This window comes from Lepidochelys kempii, chromosome 1, assembly GCF_965140285.1.
Source record: "Lepidochelys kempii isolate rLepKem1 chromosome 1, rLepKem1.hap1, whole genome shotgun sequence".
NCBI classification, from domain to species: Eukaryota; Metazoa; Chordata; order Testudines; family Cheloniidae; genus Lepidochelys; species Lepidochelys kempii.
In genome coordinates this window covers 197279832-197300851 of record NC_136380.1, presented here as the reverse complement: position 1 = coordinate 197300851, position 21020 = coordinate 197279832, and the positions used below count along the sequence as shown (strand labels likewise).

General features: G+C 42.4%; 1 protein-coding gene across 3 annotated transcripts; it reads left to right on the top strand.

Moving 5' to 3' along the window:
• The first annotated feature begins 2568 nt into the window (after positions 1 to 2568).
• NFKBIZ (NFKB inhibitor zeta) lies at positions 2569 to 20768 on the top strand. 3 transcript variants are annotated; one of them, XM_073306651.2, is made up of 12 exons: positions 2569 to 2685; positions 13460 to 13599; positions 14674 to 14710; positions 14832 to 14935; positions 15048 to 15802; positions 16174 to 16279; positions 16593 to 16739; positions 17121 to 17184; positions 17835 to 18004; positions 18423 to 18533; positions 18659 to 18826; positions 19218 to 20768. In XM_073306651.2, exons 2-12 carry the CDS (start codon positions 13471 to 13473, stop codon positions 19269 to 19271), a joined length of 1845 nt encoding a protein of 614 aa, XP_073162752.1. In that variant the 5' UTR covers positions 2569 to 2685; positions 13460 to 13470; the 3' UTR covers positions 19272 to 20768. The 3 variants fall into 3 exon arrangements, with proteins under 3 accessions (XP_073162752.1, XP_073162744.1, XP_073162734.2); XM_073306643.2 differs by lacking the exon at positions 2569 to 2685 and adding an exon at positions 3176 to 3200; XM_073306633.2 differs by lacking the exon at positions 2569 to 2685 and adding an exon at positions 10868 to 11219.
• Positions 20769 to 21020: the final 252 nt, after the last annotated feature.

The window sequence follows — 21020 nt, the reverse complement described above, 5'->3', positions numbered from 1 at the left end:
TGACTCTTTTGCCTATCATACCTACTTAGATTGTATGCTCTTGTGGAAGGGACTGTCTTTTACTGTGTGTTTGGCAACCAGTTGTTCTGGGTGCTGCACAATCTCACTTGTAGGTTACAAATGATTATTTAATTCCCTAGATGGCTTGAGGGGTGTGGGAAAAAATCCCCGTTCCTAGAAACCTTTCACAGCAGAGGTAAGATTTATGATGACTGTTTTTTTTCACAGATTGGGGGAGGTATAGAGTTTTCTGACACAGAATTTGCAGGGGTACTTTATATAATCTCAGGATTTATCCTGGTCTCTCTTCTCTACCTAACCGGGCAATGAGTTGGAGGCAGGTCCGTGGTCGGTGGATGCCCTGCCTCATCTAACAGGAAGTGTTGTCTCTGGAATCAAGGCAGAGATTCCTCTCATTGACAAGAGACGCTGTGTGCAGCAGAGCTCCATCATTAGGACACATCACCAAGCTAAGCAGGCATTCTAGATGTATTAATTTGGTTCAGAAAAGGCACAAGCACGTGAGCGCTTTCACACGAAGTTGTGAAACAGATACTAAAATATGTCGGTGGGAACCAGGGCTAGTGGTAAGAACGGATGTCTGGGGGCCAGCAGATCTGAGTGCTCTTCCTTCTTCTGCCACAGACTCCTTATCTGTGAATTTGGACAAGTCTGCCATGCTCTTTGCTGCAGCTGTCCCCACGTACAAAGAGAACTTACGTACATCATAGGTGTATTGAGAGGCCTATTGTAATTAATGTTTCGAAAGTGCCTCAAGATCCTCCCTGGAAAGGTACTGTAGGAGTGAAAAGGATTATAATTTGGGCAGGGATGCATTTTTCTGTGATTTATACAGGCCTGAGCCTACCATCACCACCATTCAGGTAATAAATAATAAAATACTAGAACCTTCTTGAAACAAATAGCTCCTATTTCAAAGAAAAATGTTTGAGTGCGTCAAGATTATCCGTTGACCGTTTTCCAGTGATAGAATATCTCTGAGAAGAGCAAAACAGAACCCACACAGCACTTCCTGGCTGCTGGGGGGGAGGTTTCAAAATGATCACCTTCAGGAGGGAAGGTAATCTTGAACATCTTTCAGCTTGTTCAGACAGGCGGGGGCGGAGGTTACTGCTATGTTCTTCACATCCACATTCCAGTGCAATAGGCGGCAATGATACCAAATGCACAGGGAGGGGCTATGGGAAGGTTGTTCAGTGCATTTACTTTTTTGGTGCTGGCAACCAGCATTGATATTCATCATAAGCATGCTTGGGCGATGTTAATGATGGGTGCTTAAAGCAGTGGATGCTACCTCTTTGATGTTTAAGATTCCGGTGCCACTGGCCTGCTTGCTGTGTTTGATAGGTGTAGCGAGTCCTGGCATATATCACCAGGGGAAGGACAGAGTGTCTGCTTGTGTCTGCGATTTTATAGATTGATCCAATCTGCTCTTAGGATACTCCGGAGACCAACAGTGTGGTGAAGATCACAGTTATGTCTTTTGGTGGGTGATATTTTACATTTGATTAAAATCGTTATGGTTAATGAAGGGGACCTACCTTTTCATTCTCTAGAACATTTAGCAGGTTGCTCACCATGCAAAACCTTCATTTGCTGCGAATTATAAGTCTCAGTTAAACCCAAACCACCCTATTGAAGCCAGTGGGATGGATAGGAGGAACAGAAGGTAGGCTGCGACCCACTGGGGCAGATTCATCCCTGGTGTAATTTCTCTGCAGTCAAAGGAATGAGCATGGGTATGCATTTGGCCAATGTGTCTCACGGCTGTACAGCTTTGTTAATGTGTACAGAGCAGTATGTGGTGCCTATGTCAGAGTTTAGTAGTAGTGTTGCCAAAAGGCAGGTGACTATGCAGTAGTATTGTAACACGTTTGCAACAGAGACGCAAATGTCTTGTAAGAAAAGGAAAGAAAGGTAAAACATTTCTTGATTACCTGTGGGATAGCATCCAGCCTTTGAAAAACCAAATTAAGTGCTGCAGAAACAAAGCGTGGTCTACGGAGCGGACTTTAATTTGCACCAGGACAGAAATCCTGCCTGCTCTCTGAGTTGCAACGTTTTGAATTGACCTTTTTAAATAATATTTCCCATTGAAGTGTAATCTGACCCTGCAACAACAATAAACAATGACCTAGGCCCTGCCGTGGAGCCTCTCAATCCTCTTCAGCAGCAACATGCCAGTCCGGGTTTTCCAGCATGCCCTTCAGACAGGGGAATGTCCCTGAGACGCTCACCCTGCTTGGGAATTTCCACAGTGCCGAAAAAGTCCAAGTAGCCACGCTGGTCCCTCTCCACCCCAACTTCCTCTCGCATGTCACAGCATTCTCCCATCTCCCGCCTCCTGTTAACCATTGCAAAAGATAACTGGGGTCTGAATCACGGCAACAAAAAGACCCTCGTCGGTTACACCAGATCTGTATGTAAATAGAGTCAGGTCTCTTCTCTTTTGGTTATAGGGTCAGCGTGAGCAGGGCTTGTGTGTGTCTGGAGGGGGGGACTTTCCTTGCTGCTGCTGCTTCTCAGTTCCTCATTATTACATCTCGGAGGAAACTGCTCTATCCTTTTCTCTCTATCACAGATAATTATTGAGGATCGGTTACCAGTGGGGAACAAAGTAATTGCTTATTTTGTATATATCTAAATCGCTCTACAGACATGAAGGTACAATATAATTTTATTCTTTACTTTTATAATTTAAAAATTGTAACAGTAAGCGTATAACTGTATTTTTCTCCCTTTGGACAGCCTTGGAAATTGCTTGTGCTATCGTTGTCCAGTTATTTCTGTAGTGGAATACCAGGTATATTAAAATGTTTGATTTTGGCTAATGTTAACAGATGACAATCAGGAGTGAAGGAGCTTAAGTGAAGAGTGGGATTTTAAAGAGCACCGAAGTAATTTAGGAGCACAATCCCATTGATTTTCACTGAGACTCGTGTTCCTAAAATACTTAGGTGCTTTTGAAAATCCTACCCGAAAGCCCCTTTGGTAACTATCATGGCTTGTGTGAAAATGGATGATGGAAGAAGCTTAAAAGCTTAGAGTATTAGTTGAGGCATCTGTTTTAGGAAGCAGGTGTTTCTAGTAGCTTTGGCTACACTATAATTTATTTTCGTTTGTGATTTATCAATGAACTGCAGGAGGACAGAGTGGAAGCAACACAGCTGCAATCTAAAGTGAGTAGCAAGTCATAATACATAATACAGAATGTAGACAAATACATATAAAGAAGGGAATAAATATTTATCATGAATGGAAATTTATTATGGGACTGAAACAAAGTTTATTGGCCAGTAGGAGCTTCTCTGGCTTATCACTTAATGAAAATTATTGACTCTTACATAGCATCCTATTTCATTGTATCACACATCTTATCAGAAGGTGAGGGAATGTGTGACAGAATTGGGCAAAGTGACTCTTGTAAAGGACAAAACATGGTCTGGATTATGGAGAGAGCTGATACCTCTTTGGACGTAGTTCTGCTACCTGGAGTTGTTGTTCGGGGATTGGATACCTTGGTGATAGGCATGGACAGGATATATTCTTCCTGTATGTCACAGCTTACTTGTCATTGTGTGGCAGAGCAAACCAAGCATGATGTCCTGAGGTCTTAGGTTACCATTTCATAAAGCCAAATAACAAAGGGCAAAAGTCACCTAGGAACACTTAAAATTAGGGCATCTTTCTGCTCAAACTGAAACTCGTAAATCAAGACAGACACCCTTTTTCTTTTTGGTTATTAGTTTACCGGTTTTCTTTGCAGAAGGCGTTACATTTTGCTTCATGCTTACAGGAAGTGCACAAAAGGAGGAGTGTTACTCTTGATTCTGTGTTCCTATCAGACCCCCCCGAATTCCTGAGACTAACCTCAGCATATCACTGCTGCGTAAGCAAGTGTAGGTGGTGGAGGTTAAAATTGTGTGTGTCCTGAGCCTCTTTTTAAGGGACTGTAATGAAAAGGGCAATCATAGTGAGCAGGAGATGTGAATCCAACTTTGCCCGTAGCCTGGCTCCTGCAAAGCAAAATTCTGCAATCACATCTGCATGATGGATCTGGATTTAGATATTTTGTATTCCCAGCTCAGGCCTGGTGTACACTGCGGGTGGGGGTGCACGAGCTAAGTCGGTCTAAGTTACGCAACTTCAGCTACGAAAATAGCGTAGCTGAAATCAACGTACTTAGAGCTACTTACCGCGGTGTCTTCACTGCGGTAGGTCGACTGCTGATGCTCCCCCGTCGACTTCGCGTACACTTCTCGTTCTGGTGGAGTACTGGAGTTGACGGGAGAGCGCTCGGCGGTCAATTTATCACGTCTCCACCAGATGTGAGTTTTCTTGCCTATAGGAAGAACAGAATGCTGGAACTGAGAGCTCTTTCCCCCCGCAAGCCAACCCCCCACCCAATGATTTGAGAACAGATTTTTGTTCACCATCAACCTGTGTCATGTGGCTTATTTCCAAGAGTCCTGAAATTGTAAGCTGAATTATATAGGGTTGATATATTGCTGTAATTTGTTGTTATCCATGACTATGACTCCTTTTAAATATATAACACTTGTTCTTTAAGTATTTTTATTGTTCTCATAAAACAATAGAAGCAGAAGAGGGCAGAGATACTGTTAATATCTTTTGTGAGGACCTACCTACGAAGTTGACTATCATAACTGTACATATGGGTCAAATTGTGCCCTCAGATAGACTGGTGCTGTCCAGTGGATGAGGATTGCACAAATTTAATTGAGGGAAAAATTGGTCCCAAGACATACAGTTTATGCCAGTATTTTGTAACTTTTAACCACACTGTTTGACACTTTCCTCGCTAAGGCAAAATTTTGTCTGTTCACTGGCATTGGTTTAGGTGCTTTGGTATGATAAAATTTCTTGCTTCTTGAATTTCATGCTGACTAATAGATGAAAGATGGCCAACTGAATCTCAGGAGTTCCCTGAATTCAGTAGGCTTTGGATCAGGCCCTTAGAAGAAAGACTTCCTCCTTAAAGAAAAGGAGTACTTGTGGCACCTTAGAGACTAACCAATTTATTTGAGCATAAGCTTTCGTAACTTACTCTTCACCCATTACACCAAAGCAATGCAGTGCATATGGGTTGTGAGACTGGAAACGTAGGGTTCTCACCATAGTCCAATTTGGGTAGCTAATTCTGCCTGTCTAAATTCTCCATGTCATTTCAACTGGATAAAGATTTTTTCCCCTCTTCCAGTCCTAGCCAGTTGAATGGTGATACTGTGCTTTGTTAAACAGCTGCTGCAGCCCACTCCATAAGGTGACTTAATTTCAATGGTGAGTGAAGTGTTTGTGTGTTCCTAAGACAAAATAAGTGGATGTAACAAATTAAAATGTGTGTTCTGGAACACCAAGGCCGTGTTTACAAATCCTAGCCTTAATATTCATTCCAAGTGGAATCCTATGGTAAGAATCAGTGAGCAAAACATTCAGCCACATGTGGTATGTGTCCCACATTAGTGAACAAGATAGCCGTTCCGGGTGATGTGACATTGCCCTTTGTCATGGGGAAATCTGCGTTTTGCTTATTAATTATGTATACATTATGGTGTTTGCTGTGTGTGTTGCTTTAGAGACCAGTCCCTGCCCTGAGGCCCTTACAGTAGAAATGAGAATGGGAACCTAATAAAAAATGATGATCACCTACAGCAGTTTGTACGTGGAGGAGTGCTAACAGCGAATAAGGGGTATGGAGAAATTGCATGTGGGAAAGCATTACTTACAAAGAATTCAGATCAGCTGCGAGGCAGTTTCATAATGCATGGGAGCCCTGATGTTTCTCCTCCCTACTGATCTTGGCTCTGTTTTGCCCACAGTCTGAGAGAGGCCAACCTTATTTCATTTTTGCCCTGAGTAGGGGCCTGATCCCACAAGGTGCTGAGCACCCTCAGCTCCCAATGAAGAAAAAAGGGGTATTAAGGGCATTCTGTACCTAATAGGTTCGGATCCTAAAATATTTACTGTGTACGAGTGCTCCCAGTTTTCCTTTTAACATGAAGAATTATGTATGAGCATACAACACACACAAACACAATTTCTAGTCAATGTAGTTCTAGGCTGACACCCCCGAAAACCACCATCCACAAAAAAGGGATCAGAACAACTATAATGAAGTCAGAAGCAATACAAGGTTCCCCACGCTGGATTTTAGAAGCAAAAGGTGTCACATCCCATTTCCAATCCACTGAGCTGTTCAGTCTCCTTGTTCAAACTTAAAGCCAACTTATCTACTGCTTCTGAGTAGTCTCTAAAGAGAAAATAATCATTATGCTTTAGCCTCTAAATGCTGTGATGCTGTTCAAAAGACAAGTACAGTGTTACGTTGGACTATATTTTGGAGTGCTATTTAGAAATCCTTCCAGCACACAAGGGTGTGGCAGCTGTATTTGTATAAATTGACCCAAGAGCTTGCTGTGCCAGGCTAAATATACTTATTCTAGTGTAAAGAGCATTGACATCAGGAGCCTTAGTACAGCAAATATTTGCCTAGATAATGGAATACGTTTGTCAATTGTAACATTTGTTTTCACCTTAGACAACTTAGGCAATGTTCTGGTGATCCTATCCCAGAAATATGTTGATAAAGGAATCTTATCACTAACAGTTCATAGTTTACTGGTGTATATGAATCTAAAATTTATAAGCTCTTGGGAGGTAAAGCACAGGGCATGATGGCCAGGAGAGACAGGGCAAAGGTTCCTCGATTCTTTTTTGTGTGCCTCTTGGATTCTCGGGTCTGGGGCAGTTTCCAGTGTGAGTTAGAGCAACCCCAGACACTGCTCTAACTTACAGGAGTCTTGAGCAGCCACTTACATGCTGTTCTGCAGCCCAGATTTGCCAGAGCAAAGAGCACTCCTCCAGCCATTCCGCCATGAACCCCTCCCATAAGCTCCTGTACTTCTCCATGCTGCAGGCAGCATAGGCCCATATACATCAGTGCTATGTCATTCCTTGCAGAGGATATTCCGCTAATGGTGGTTGTGGCCTCTTTACATTCCCTTTCTGGGAGCAGGGGCCAGATTCTGGCTCTACATTGTTGCTCTGTAGTGTTTCAAATGTTTTTGAATCTGTGTTACGAAGAGTAAAATAGTGCTGGTTCAAAAAGCTGGCTGGCAAAATCATGTCTCTTAAACTGAATTCATACTGTCATTATTAAAGAGTACTGTGGTGCTGAGACATGTAACTATGATTAAGCTAACTGGTTAATTGTTACATGTCTAAGTAGTTTCAGTGATCAGGAACATCTAGTCAAGGTAAAACCAGATTGATATATCTTATGTCCACCAATATTTGACCAGTATAAGACAGCAGTTTAAAGTGAGAGAGGGGAGAAGAGTTATATTTTTTAAATGGGATAATAATGCACTTCCTAATTTTGTAGGGTGCCCAAATATTATAGAAGTAAGTGTAGGTATTTACTAGTGAATTTGTTTATTAAAGCAAGGCTTCAGCAAAATGTTTGTTTCCAAATTTGGCCACTAGTTGGCATTAATGGTACACTGCATAACTGCATGACTTGTTCAGAAAAACAACATTGGCTCTTGCTGTCCTGGGTCAGTGGTATTTTTTTTGACCAGCACTTCATATTGACAGCCTATTATAACTGATGAGTATATGAGCCCATGTGAGGTTCTATAATGGGGAAGCTATCCACTGCCTGAAAGTTTGTTACACACAGTAACAGAAAATGAAGGTGGTACAAATCTATTTGATTGTATTTGAGCTGGGTCTAATATTCAGACCCTAATTTACACCTGCGCTGTGGAGCTGTGGGTATTGTTGCATTAATGTGCTGTTACGGCCCCACGAGGGGAGGCTAGTAGTGGCATGTGGTGAATTACTGAATCCACTGAACTTCTCTGGCATGCTCCTTCTAGTGCCTCTCTCATTTTTGACTGTGCTTTCTCTGTGTTGGTCCCGCAGAGGAGTAGATATTCCAGCCTCTTTGTGCCACTATCGTGTCCTCTACCCGAGGAGGAATTTCCAATACTGGACATGTTTATTGGGGTCTTCGCCAGTGGAGCCACCAGAGACCCTGCTTGATGTTCAAGATCTTTAGCATTATGGTTTTAATACCTAAATGTGACAACATAACAATCATTTTATGTATGTGGAAGTTATTGGGAAATGACAACACCTTGTAAGGTTGCTTTGAGCCAGCGAGTGGCTCCTGTGCAATAAATGGGGGTACGTGTTATAGAAAGGGTTTGTATTTACAAAGCTCAGTGGAATTAGAAAGACCTTAGGATGTCACACGGGCTGCAGCAGTGTGCTGATTGGGCCACAAGCGGCCCATGGGCTGTAGGTTGAGAACCACTTCCCCAAGGTAATATTCAGGGCACTGCTCTTCTCTTCCTATGTGTTTTTATAGCGCTTAGCAAAATGGGGCCATGATTTTGACTGGAACCACTGGGAGCTTCCACAATACAAATAACATAATGAATCTGATTTTGTGTGAAAGGGTTTTTTTTTTAATTAATCTTGACATTTTAATGAGAATGTTATTGATAATTGCAACATGATCTAATTATTTGGCTTATATACTCTTCACATGTAAACTACTGTGTGTTTGTTAAGAGAAGGGAAACCCGTTTGCAACAATAGTTAAAACACGCACCCACACCTCACTACCAAAGAACTAGGTAACGCTCCAGTACTAAGTACAATATTGAGCTTTTGGTGTAGGGTAACTATAGATAGGTAAAGTTTGATCAGTCTGAGCAGTTTTCAGAAAACTACCTTAGGGTGTCATTTATCAGTTAGCAAGTGTGAAACGAGTAGTTTGGGATGAAAGGATCTCACATGCTGTTGTAGTAAAGTTATGTCTATGCTATGGGGACTATAGTGGCATAGCTGCAGCGCTGTAAATGCAGCCTATGGATACAGGGCTTTTCCATTGCTGTAGGAACACTACCTCCCTGAGCTATGGTAACTAGGTCAAGCAAAGCATTCTTCCATTGAACAAGCTATGTCTACACTGGGAGTTAGATTGACATAGCTACAGCCTTCAAGTGTGTGGATTTTTCACACCTCTAAGCACAATAGCTATGTTGACCTAAAGTTTAAGTGTTGACCAGGCCTAACAAATAGTGACAATAGCTACTTGCTATCAGTACAGCATTACTGAGTGTGCTGTTGAATTGTACATGGTTCAGGAAGGGAGAAAAATCATTTTACTGCATCCATAAAATCTATGACCTGCTTTTGCAAACCCAAGACCTACTGCAGTCAATAAGAATGCTCACACATAAGACAGCTCGTGGAAATATGTGAATTTTAAGCTTTAATTGACTACTGTGTTTCTGACAGTGGCGTGAAAAGTTTGCATGGTAGCTGTTCTTGTTTTCTAGTTTACAATGCACATTTTTCTACAGGTTTCAGAGTAACAGCTGTGTTAGTCTGTATTCGCAAAAAGAAAAGGAGTACTTGTGGCACCTTATAGACTAACCAATTTATTTGAGCATAAGCTTTCGTGAGCTGTAGCTCACTTCATCAGATGCATACTGTGGAAAGTATAGATAATCTTTTTATACACACAAAACATGAAAAAATGGGTGTTCACCACTACAAAAGGTTTTCTCTCCCCCCACCCCTATCCTGCTGGTAATAGCTTATCTAAAGTGATCACTCTCCTTACAATGTGTATGATAATCAAGTTGGGCCATTTCCAGCACAAATCCAGATTTTCTCCCTCACCCCCCCCCCCACACACAAACCCACTCTCCTGTTGGTAATAGCTTATCTAAAGTGAAAAGGAGGACTTGTGGCACCTTAGCGACTAACCAGTTTATTTGAGCATAAGCTTTCGTGAGCTACACCTCACTTAATCGGATGCATACTGTGGAAACTGCAGAAGACATTTCCACAGTATGCATCCGATGAAGTGAGCTGTAGCTCACAAAAGCTTATGCTCAAATAAATTGGTTAGTCTCTAAGGTGCCACAAGTACTCCTTTTCTTTTTGCTAATACAGACTAACAGGGCTGTTACTCTGAAACTTATCTAAAGTGATCACTCTCCTAACAATGTGTATGATAACTTTGTGCTGGAAATGGCCCACCTTGATTATCATACACTTTGTAAGGAGAGTGATCACTTTAGATAAGCTATTACCAGCAGGAGAGTGGGGTGGGGGGAGAGAAAACCTTTTGTAGTGGTGAACACCCATTTTTTCATGCTTTAAAAAGATCTTCTATACTTTCCACAGTATGCATCGATGAAGTGAGCTGTAGCTCAGGAAAGCTTATGCTCGAATAAATTGGTTAGTCGCTAAGGTGCCACAAGTCCTCCTTTTCATTTTTCTACAGCTGGTCAGATTTGAACGTATAGATTAAATAAATAGGTCATTGCAAACAACCCTCCTCTTTCACCTGATAGTGAAAAGAAAATCGGGGTAATACACAGTAATTCCTCCTCCTTCCCCAGTTTGTTTATCTATTTTTATGTGGTACCCAACGCCCTGGCATCTAGGTCCACAGTCAAAGCTCCTCCAAGCCAGTGACTCACGGGGTTGCTGCGGTCCACACGAGAGGGACAGGGCGATCATCACGCCCTCACTGCCTCAGCTTAGCAGCCCGGGTTGTCTCCACCCAGCACGAGAATGTACCAGCGACGGACAAACACCGGCTGGAGGAGCGGTGGCGGGGGGGGGACGACGAGGGTGGCGCTGCGTCGGGCTAATGATTCACCCGCCGAAGCTCGGAAACCCGCCAGGCCCCGGAGCCGGCGGTGTGTTGCCCAATCCCGGGCATTTACTGGAACTCCCGCCCTCGGCAGCGCATCGCGCCCGGCCCCGGCCAATGGCCTGCCCGCCTGCTGCTGCTTCCCCGCCGCCCGCTCCTCGCCAGGCGGGGCGGCTATATTAGACCCGCTGCCTCCCCCGCCGCCTCCCACTCAGCCCGCCCGGCCTGCGCTGGCAGCTGCTTCCCGCCCCGCGGAATATGATCGTGGACAGCACCCGGGAGACGCCGGCCGACGGCGACTCCGGCTCCATGAGCAGCCCCCTCAACCTGGCCTATTTCTATAGCGCCTCCCCCTACTCTAGCGATGGCAGCTGCTCGCCGGCGCACTCCGCCCCGGGATCGCCCGGCTCCGACTCGGAGCTGTCCGGCGGCAGCGGCGGCGGCGGCGGTCGGAGGAGGGACTCCCTGGACGGCGCCCGCCAAGCCCTGCAAGGTACGCGCCGCCCCCGCCCGCAGCCGTGCCAGGCAGAGAGACCCGGCGGCAGGGGCCGGGGTTTTGTTCTCCTGCGCGCCTGGGCCTTTAGCGCCTAACGCGGGGGGCCCCCTCGGCGGCAAAGCCGAGCCTCGGCCTTCGCCCTGGCGCTGCGGGGGCAGGCCCGCGACCAGCCGAGCCGGGTGCGCGGCTGGGGTGCACCCCGCGCTGTGCCGTGCTCCGCTGCCCGCCTCTGCCCCAGGGGTGGCTGCGCCGCAAGGGGACTGTATTGGCCACACGGCTGTGCTGAGGCAGTGGATCTTCCGAGGGAAAAAGCGCCGCCTCAAAGTAAAGCGGGCTACTTTACCGCTTGCTTACCTCCCAGGCGTCTTCGGCGGCCTCTTCCGTCCTCTGATGGAAGAGGCTCATGCTCGCTTAAAATGCCTGGTGTTTATCTAGCACCTAGATGCCAAAGATGTAGGAAGTTGTGATGGGTATAAGACCATGTGTAACTAGTTGCAAGTGTGACCTTGTGCTATTGCGGCCTTTTTTCCTTTGCTGCCCCTTACTAATTTTTGACTTGTATATTGAAGTGAGGAGGGGCGGGGTAGGCATAACCACTGTATAAAGCAAGTTGGTTACAACAAGGGATATTTTGAAAAAGAATGGTTAGGAGTTCATAACTGAGAATGGAAACTAGGTTAGGAAGAAACTAACCTTCAAAGGGGGAAGAAACTGTATTTTGCACTGGATGATTCATCCTCTCGTCTAGCGCATCTTTTATAGGACAAAATCCTGTGAGCTCAGCAGAGCGCCCTCAACAGCCTTTGCTCATTAGGCGGGGAGGGCACTTGGCGCTTCATAGTAGGTGCTCAGCACCTTGGAGGATGAGGCCCGAAGGGCCAGACTCTAATATCCTTTACTCGTGGTAAGTAGCACCTTACTCCACAAGTAATCCCATTGACTTCAGTGGAATTCTGCTTGTGGGGTAAGGGTATCAAAAGCTAGCACTAGGCGCTGTGTGTATTGGGATGTCAGTACAATCTGGAAACAGCCTTTTATGTACAGTGGCTTATATAAAACAAGTCCTTGAAAATGTTTGCTCCCCCATTTTAATGTAGCACTCTATAACTATTTGATATATTTGCATTATGTCTTTCCTCCCTCCCCAAATAATCTTAAATTCACCCCCCCCCCGTTTGTTTTTTGTCTGGTTGGATTTATTTTTTGTAACTTTTTTGTTGAAAACACTTTTAACCATATAAGCATGATCTTAATAATCTTGTTTGTATTGTCTTTTTACAAACAAAAAATCTGTCAGCCTATTTTCCACTTCATACCTCCACTCAAAGGCCCTGCTTCTGGCTAGTCCTCTGGCTAAGGAAAGCTGGGGCTGTTGGACTGTTTGCTGGGATGAGGTGCTTTGAAGACCATAGAGAGACTTCTCCTACTTGACATCAGTGGTCTTTGACTCAAGCCCTTTATTTCCTCTTTCCCAGACAGAAATCCCAGCTCCTGCTGGCCAGGGAAATTTGGAACCTGAACTCTGATCTCCAGTTAAGACTTCAGTGTATATATAAATTTTTATATATTAGCCTCTGTACTTTCCTTATCAGATCACATAATTTCCTTTTGCAAGTCGAATGCCTTAGATCATCATTTCCTGTCTTCCACTTCTGTTTTTGTAGCTTGAAAAGTGATTTAATTTTAAAGAGGATGTGAGACAGAAGAGGTCAGGCAGGGAGTGTCACAGTTGTATTGTACTTCTAACAAAGCAAGTTTTCTTTCTTAAAGCAGCAGTTTCAGTCACTATGGAGATAACAAACACAAGTAATTCTGAAAATTATTATACAAACCCCTGTAGCATTTTGACATCTAAAATGTAATAGTTTGGGGCAGGGGACAGGGTTTTTTTTTTTTGGTTCCTGTGTTTGTACAGTACCTGTGAGTGGGGTCCTGCTCTGTGACTGGGGCTTCTAGCCACTATGATGCTGATGTGTTATGTTATTTCCAGCTTGTTACTCAATAAGAGTTGTTGAGAATAAGACTCAAGAGAAATAAAATTCCAGCAGGTTATATTCTTCCGAAACACTGGCTGGCAAGGTTCTGTGCAATATAGTTTCATGTCAAAGGACTGTCTGCATTTTCAGTTGAAAGCAGAGTTTCAAGTTATTTTTCCACAGTTGTTGTTTCTTGATTTGTCTCCTTGGGTCAGGGTTCTGCCGATGCATTAATTTTGTTTTTGTTTTGTGTCTCAACAGCTGAACGCCACATGGGGGGAGGAAAGCAGCACAGAGGACCTTTCCAAGGGGTTCGTGTGAAAAATTCAGTGAAGGAGCTCCTATTGCACATTAGAAGCAACAAACAGATGTCCTTAGGCCATGTTGCTGATGAATTCAAGGTAATTCAGTATTTTTGATGGTATGGGTCAAATTCAGCTCGGGCGTAAATGAGTTCAGCTCTGAATGAGGAGATGCACCACTTAATAACACTACAACCAAATTTGGCTCCTTGCTGATGTCCATATGAGCAGAGGTATTTTTCTTTCCCAAAATAGGAGAAGGGAAGAGGTTGTGGTTGGGAGGTAATTGGGAAGAAGCCAGCAGGTGGTTTCACTGTGCTTCCTAAAAGAAACACATTTTGAAAGTCTTTTTTGCTTACTAAACTTTATTTTCCAAGTGGAGCGTACATAAACACAGACTTATATTTGAAACTATGAAAACTCACTGTGCAGTCTGATAGAATTCTGGAAAGGGTTGAGGGGTGTGGCATTCTGAGAAGGGAACTATTACTCAATTGCTTGTCAGAGCTGGTAGCCTGCTCAGTGCTATACAGGACTCAAGAGTGAAGGTGGGTGGGTGGTGTGTTCCCTGAGGAGCCTGCAATCTAATAAACGGAAAACAGAGGAAATGAGACATGTTGGGAAGCCCAGAGAGGAGTACCTTAGAAGGGTGTCTTGATTTTGTTTTGTTTTTGTTTCTTGTGGACATCCCATAAGAGTCTTCAGGAGCAATTCTCTTATGGAAAATTGAATTTAAATTATTAAATGAATTGAATTAAATGAATTGAATAGAATTTAATAGGGATGAAGCTGATAGGTTTCCATGGAATTTTCTCTAAGATCCTATGGAATTTAATAAATGTGTAGGTTTTTTGAACCACCCTATCAGATTCTGTAGCCTGGATATAATTGTTACCAGTCTATAAGATGGTTCAAAAATCCTGTAGAAAGGTTATAATTTTCTCTAAAATTTCTGTAGAACTCTTTCGTAAGAGAAGGCTTAAAAACAAAGCATTTTTTTTCTTCATCCAATCTGATGGAGATTAAAAAATGAAAATATGGTCAGGCCATCACCTATTAGGGCTGCTTTAAGGGACGGGGGGGATAGTTAGTGTTTGCATTTTTTTTTATTATTTAAAGAGCTGCTTTTAAATTGGTTTTGGCTTTTTTAAAATGTATTTATTTTCTACATAGGCGCAAGCAGGATTGATGAACTACGAACAGTTAACAGGTACGAGTGTTCTTACTTTTGTATGCCTCTGTGCAATACCTGTATAAATATTTTGGAACATTTGTGAAGTAGATTGCAAGAGTAACCTAAAAATGATTGTAAATGCATTTTCTTTGAACAGAGTTGAAGAACATACTCGCTCATAGTGGTAAAAGAGAAGCTCATGAGTCTCTCTCTGATGGACCCAGTTACAAAAGACCAGCTACGTTCCACTCTCACCTCTTGGTACATACTTCTATAATATTTAACATTAAATTTATTTTTCCACTTGGTTTGTGTAATAGGAAACAGTCAGCTAAATAATTCTTCTACATTTTTTGTTTTAATTTTTCTCCAGACACCACCACAAACACCAACCTCTATGGATAACATGGAGGATGCCCATAAAAATGAACCAAAACATAATGGTTCTGACCTGCTTCAAAATATTATAAATATTAAGAATGAGTCGAATCCTGTTTCTCTGAACACAGTGCAGGTCAGCTGGCTGCACACCATATCTAACCATAACTTACCAGGGGACCGATATCAGGATATCCAAGGGGCACAAGCTTTCTCCCCGTCTGAGAAGTACCAAGCCTTCCAAGCCAATAGTCCCCAACAAATGCTGGATCCACCCCAGAATTACCAGTTTTCTTCCTCACAGACCCAGGATTTGCCACAGAAATATACTCGGGATTCATTACTGGAATACAGGCCATTTTCTGGCAATGACCAGTCCCCTGCCTACCAACAGAATATCTTTGAAAGCCACGAACTGCAGTATTGCCCAACCCAAAGTTTTGAATCTCTCTTGAATGATTCTGAACACTCAGAGAATATACTCCAGCCTCTAGCCCCTGCCCATCAGCAGTCTGATGTCAACGCCCACACTCAGAATTTCAGCCTAGTACCAAATAACAGCTGTAGTATGCTCGATGGACACAATTCATCTCTGACTACTCTGAATGTCTCTCTACAACACCAAGGTATTGTCAGAAACACAACACAACTAGGCAAGTCATTCTTTCAGTGGCAAGTGGAACAGGAAGAAAACAAACTGGCCAGCATCTCTCAAGAGCAGATCCTTGCAAAAGACTCAGATGGGGACACGTGAGTATTGTTTATTTTACCACTGCTAAATTAGAAATGTGTGGATTGTTTATGCTTGATTCTGTGGATTGTTCAGTTGGAATGGGCTTTCATGTATTAGCAGTGGGTGCATATTAAGAATGTGACGGCTGCTCCTATCAAATAAAGGTGGTACAGTAATATTGCTGGTACCCAGTATTACATATGATTTCACTGTTATAGACTCTGGTGTAGATCAGTACTTACATAAAACGGAAAGCACAAATTTCATGCCATCATTGAATGTGGAATGCTTGCAGCTTGTATACCTTGCACTTGTATTTCTCTAATGGTACGTCCCCCATTTGCACAGTTTAAATTGTAACTTTCTGTATTTGTGTCCTTCCCTGCAGGTTCCTTCACATTGCTGTTGCTCAGGGTCGACGGGCTCTTTCGTATGTTCTTGCTAGAAAGATGGCTGCTCTGCATATGTTGGATATTAAAGAACACAATGGCCAGGTGAGGTTTTCCATGTCCCAGACTCTTTATGTGCTTCCAAATGCTGTACATTTCCAAACCCTAAGCCAAGTGTGGTGGAATGCTTGTTAGTATTCAACCTGAGGTTGAGCCTGCATGCCACCTTGGGCTGTCATCAGTTTAGTGGATTACCCAGAATCAGTAAGATTATGTTCTTGGAGTTATTTGTCCCAGTTTCCCAGTGTCCATAAGTATTGCTTTATTAATAGCTTTTGTATTGGGGATATATTTAGTCCCCATTTCCTGGTAGATAACAGCTGACTAATATGTTAACTTTGTTTCTCAATATTTGCAGAGTGCCTTTCAGGTGGCCGTGGCGGCCAATCAGCATCTTATTGTTCAGGACCTGGTTAGCCTAGGGGCCCAAGTGAACACCACAGACTGCTGGGGTAGAACGCCATTGCATGTTTGTGCTGAGAAGGGGCATTCCCAAGTCCTTCAGGTAAGAATCATAAAGGCTGTGAAGCTTTTCCCTTTGCCTTCCTCCCTATCCCTAATAGCTTTACATTCTTTTATGACCCTTTCCAGAAGCTTCTGAAAACAGTCCTCTGTGCTGCCAAGCTTTTATAAATATATCTCTTACACTAATGGCCTAAAACCCGCAGCTTGCTCTAAGATGATCTACAGTATATTAGGCCATTACTGTAGAATCCTGTTGTACCTTTATTTAAAAAAAAAAAGGGAGTATTCTCCTTTTAATATTATGATAATTTCCTTTTTTATTCCCAACACACTATTTATTATAGCTAGGTGTCATAAATGCTTTAATTACCAATATGTCTTTTGGATTGAACTAATGAGTACTTCATCCCCACTTTTGCAGGCAATCCAGAAGGGAGCCATTGGAAGTACTCAGTATGTGGACCTTGAGGCGACAAACTATGATGGTGAGCAGCTATGAGTTGTTTTGTGTTTTTGTTTTTAATCCAGAGTTGCTGGGTATTGTTGTATTTTGTAGCCGCCGACACACATGCTACACTGGGCAAAAAGCAATACAGCTAGGCATGTCAGATGTTTCTTTCCCAACTGAAGATAATTGCAATTGGCACATCAGCTAGGTTTTCCTAAGCAAGTAGAAACTACATTCTTTTCTATGAAGAACTTACTTTCTTGGATTCTGCACAACTTCCATATTTTGTAGGAAAAGAACTAACTCTGGTGGATAAATGTTTAGAACTAGACAGATGTACGTTTTAATCTAATTACTGGTGTGTCTGAGCATTGAGGAAAGAATAAGGAATACAGAGCAAAGGAATTAACCATCAATTCAGCTGAAAGCTGTTTAAATTGAAACTTGCTCTGTTAATATATACTTTCCACTAAACTGTTATAACAGTCTTCTGAAAATCAGTTCTTCTATTACTCACCTGCTGAGAACACGTTACTGTTTAACCCCTAACATTACAAACGTAGAGCAGCTCAGGGACATCTGGTGTTAGTCAGAAAAATGGAACCACGGAAGGGAGCCCCCTTTGAAACAAGCCACCTGTCCAGTGGTTCTTTACTGTTTACTCATTGAAATTTTTTTAATTGTAAGGGTTCACAGCTTTGCACTGTGCAGTGCTGGCCCATAACGCTGTAGTGCACGAACTCCGGAACAGTCAGCCACCGCACTCTCCTGAAGTCCAGGAGCTTCTGTTGAAAAACAAGAGTCTGGTGGACACCATCAAAGCTCTGATCCAAATGGGAGCCTCTGTTGAAGCAAAAGTAAGAGCAATAATTCCGAGTTTTGCACCGTTCTTGACATTTGGATTTGAGTTAAATGCTGACCCTGTATCCAGTTCAAGTGTATAGTGGGCCAGTTTGTCAGCTGGTGAAAATTTGGCATATCTCCCTTGCCTTCAGTAGAACTTTGCCTGTGTTAACACCAGCTGAGGGTCTGGCCCATTGTGTGTAAAATCAGAATATTTACTTTTAAGAAGAATGAACTCTGCTTTAATTTGATTAATTTTCAGTGAGTTCATGGAATTACAATACCAGTGGGGTGGGAAAGGCAGGTACTTTTTCCCATGAAAATGTCTTATTTCCCTTTGTTTTAAATGTCCATGTATGTTTGTTCTCTCACAGCAGAACCACCAAATGTCCAGCACGTAATACTGAAAGCTTGCTTTTTCTTTTTGGTTAGGATGGTAAAAGTGGTCGCTCTGCTCTGCATTTGGCAGCAGAAGAAGCCAATCTGGAGCTTATTCGTTTCTTTTTGGATCTACCCAATTGCCTCTCTTTCGTTAACGCAAAGGTATGGTGTCTATCTTGAATTCAGCAGTAGAGTAGAATGTTGTTGTATGGTAATGGCATTGTGTGTGACTGTGTGGTTCATAAATCTTCCTATCCTTAATAGTGTTACTCTCTCATCCTCACTAGGCTTATAATGGCAACACCGCACTCCATGTGGGTGCCAGCCTGCAGTATCGGGTGAGTCAGCTGGATGCAGTTCGTCTGCTGATGCGGAAGGGAGCTGATCCAAGTGCTAGAAACTTGGAGAATGAGCAGCCAGTTCACCTGGTTCCTGATGGCCCTGTAGGAGAACAGGTAAACTCCTCCTAATTTTTTCAATCCTTTTGCTGGCAACTGATACAAATCAATAACTGTTCTTTAGAAGCCCTCCCTCTTGAGAGGCTCTGGATGGGAGACCTAACTATCAAAACATTTCTGAGTTGACATTAAGATGAGACCCTCCCTGTCCTCTTTCCTAAGAGCAGAATAGTGTGACCATTCTGAATGGGACAATTGACTATTCCAATTGCAATGCTCTTCTAATTGCTACATGCTAAATGTAAAGCTTGAAGCAATTAAAAGTTAAGTTGCTCGGGGAGTCACAAGGCTAGTAGTGTAGATAGTGATAGGCTGATCTTAATTCTTAAATCTCAGTATGGGAGGGTGCATATTAATCTTTGTGTGTGTCTCTCTCTCTTTTCTTCAGATACGGCGTATCCTGAAGGGGAAGGCAGTTCAGCAAAGAGCTTCACCATATTAAACTCCATGTGTCTTGGAGTTCAGTACACTCACTGTCAGTTAGGCAGTCCTAATGTATCTGTAAATAGACCATTTGCCCTGTGGAGGCAAATGTGAGTTGTTTCTATGAAACAAAAGTATTTAGTTCACTATCATATAGTGGGTTATGTTAACAATTCAAATTCCTCTGAACAGATGGGAATGTTCCATACCCAGGTGTCTGGATACCTGGATTTAATAGCTGTGGCAAGCTGACTTATTTAAACAGTTTTAACTAGTTTTGAGGCAAGAATGATTGTATTGAAGGTTTTCTTTCTGTATTTAGATAGGTATGAGATAAATGGCAACAATGTTAAGTTTGTTTTTTTAATCACACAAATATTAATTTATGGAGGAAAAACTAATATAAATTTTAGAGGCCAACAGAATATTTATATTTCTCAGTAGCTTTTTTCCAGTGTCTTATGCTGTACTGTGTATAAATCAGTAGCATTATCATGCTATTCTATAATTCTTTGTAATTTGCTTGAAATGAACTAAAAAGAGACAAGTGTTTCAAATGTAGAATTGTGTATTGTGGATTGCACATTGAATTCTAATATGCTTGTTACAAATAGATGTATTTCATTATATGTATGATTGTGAGGGCAAAGAGTACAGTGAAGATGAATTGTCACTGACACTTATTTGTATACATCCATCAAAGTTATTAACAGGAAATGAAATGCCATATCTAAATCATGGAATCCTAGAATATCAGGTTTGGAAGGGACCTCAGGAGGTCATCTAGGCCAACCTCCTTCTCAAATGACTATAAGCTCAATCCTACTCCTAGTGAAATCTGTGGGGACAGTATCAGACCCTGTTTGCATGCACCAGCACAGGACTATCTTTCATCTAGACAGTGGATTATGTGGGAGAAATATTCCTATCTATACAGTGTGTATATATTTTCCTCAACATACTTTAATGAATATGGCCCTGATTCAAGCAAGTACTTAAGCACATACGCTTAACTCCCTCCCTAGTCAGTGAAATACTTAAATATCAGCTTAAATCCCTCATTGATTTCAATTTAAGTACTTTTGCTATGTGTTTAGCACAAAAGGAGAATACTTTCAACAGTTAGTCCTATGTTTTTACCTTATAAGCATAGTGGATAGCTTCAGATATAACTTGGCTAACATTGTTTTGTTTTTTAAGAATAATTCTGACTATTATTGCAAAATGTTTACAAATGATGCTGTATAGACATGCTTTGTCGGAAAGAATTTCATGTTTCCAAAGTGGTCCAGTGTGTACAATAATCCAGTTTGTTCTTACTCTTTGCTCTAACTGTTCTTGCATCACGTGTGATTCTCTTCCATAGCCATGTAACTAACTTGGGATAATCTGATCACATTGTTTAACAAAGTATGTCTTGTAGACAAGTTAATTGGAGAAATCTGGTATCCTCAGCTGTGATGCATATCCACTAAACTCTCATGTACAGTTTCAAATAAATCTGTTAATCCAAAAATGTTAGGTTATGGTGTATTTGTTACAAATTTCGTTTTGATGACATTTTTGACTTCTTCCTGGTACGCTCTGTTGTTACTGCTGGAATCTGGGAGAGCTACTTAGGGAGGGCTACCCATTTAGCAGGTTGTTTGAACACAATACTGCAATCGTTACTCATGTGACCAATCCTTCCTCACATGCAAAGAGCCCTCTCTTCTTCTACATTTATACTCCGTGAAGCTTTAGCACCATAGCCAACCTCCTATCTCCT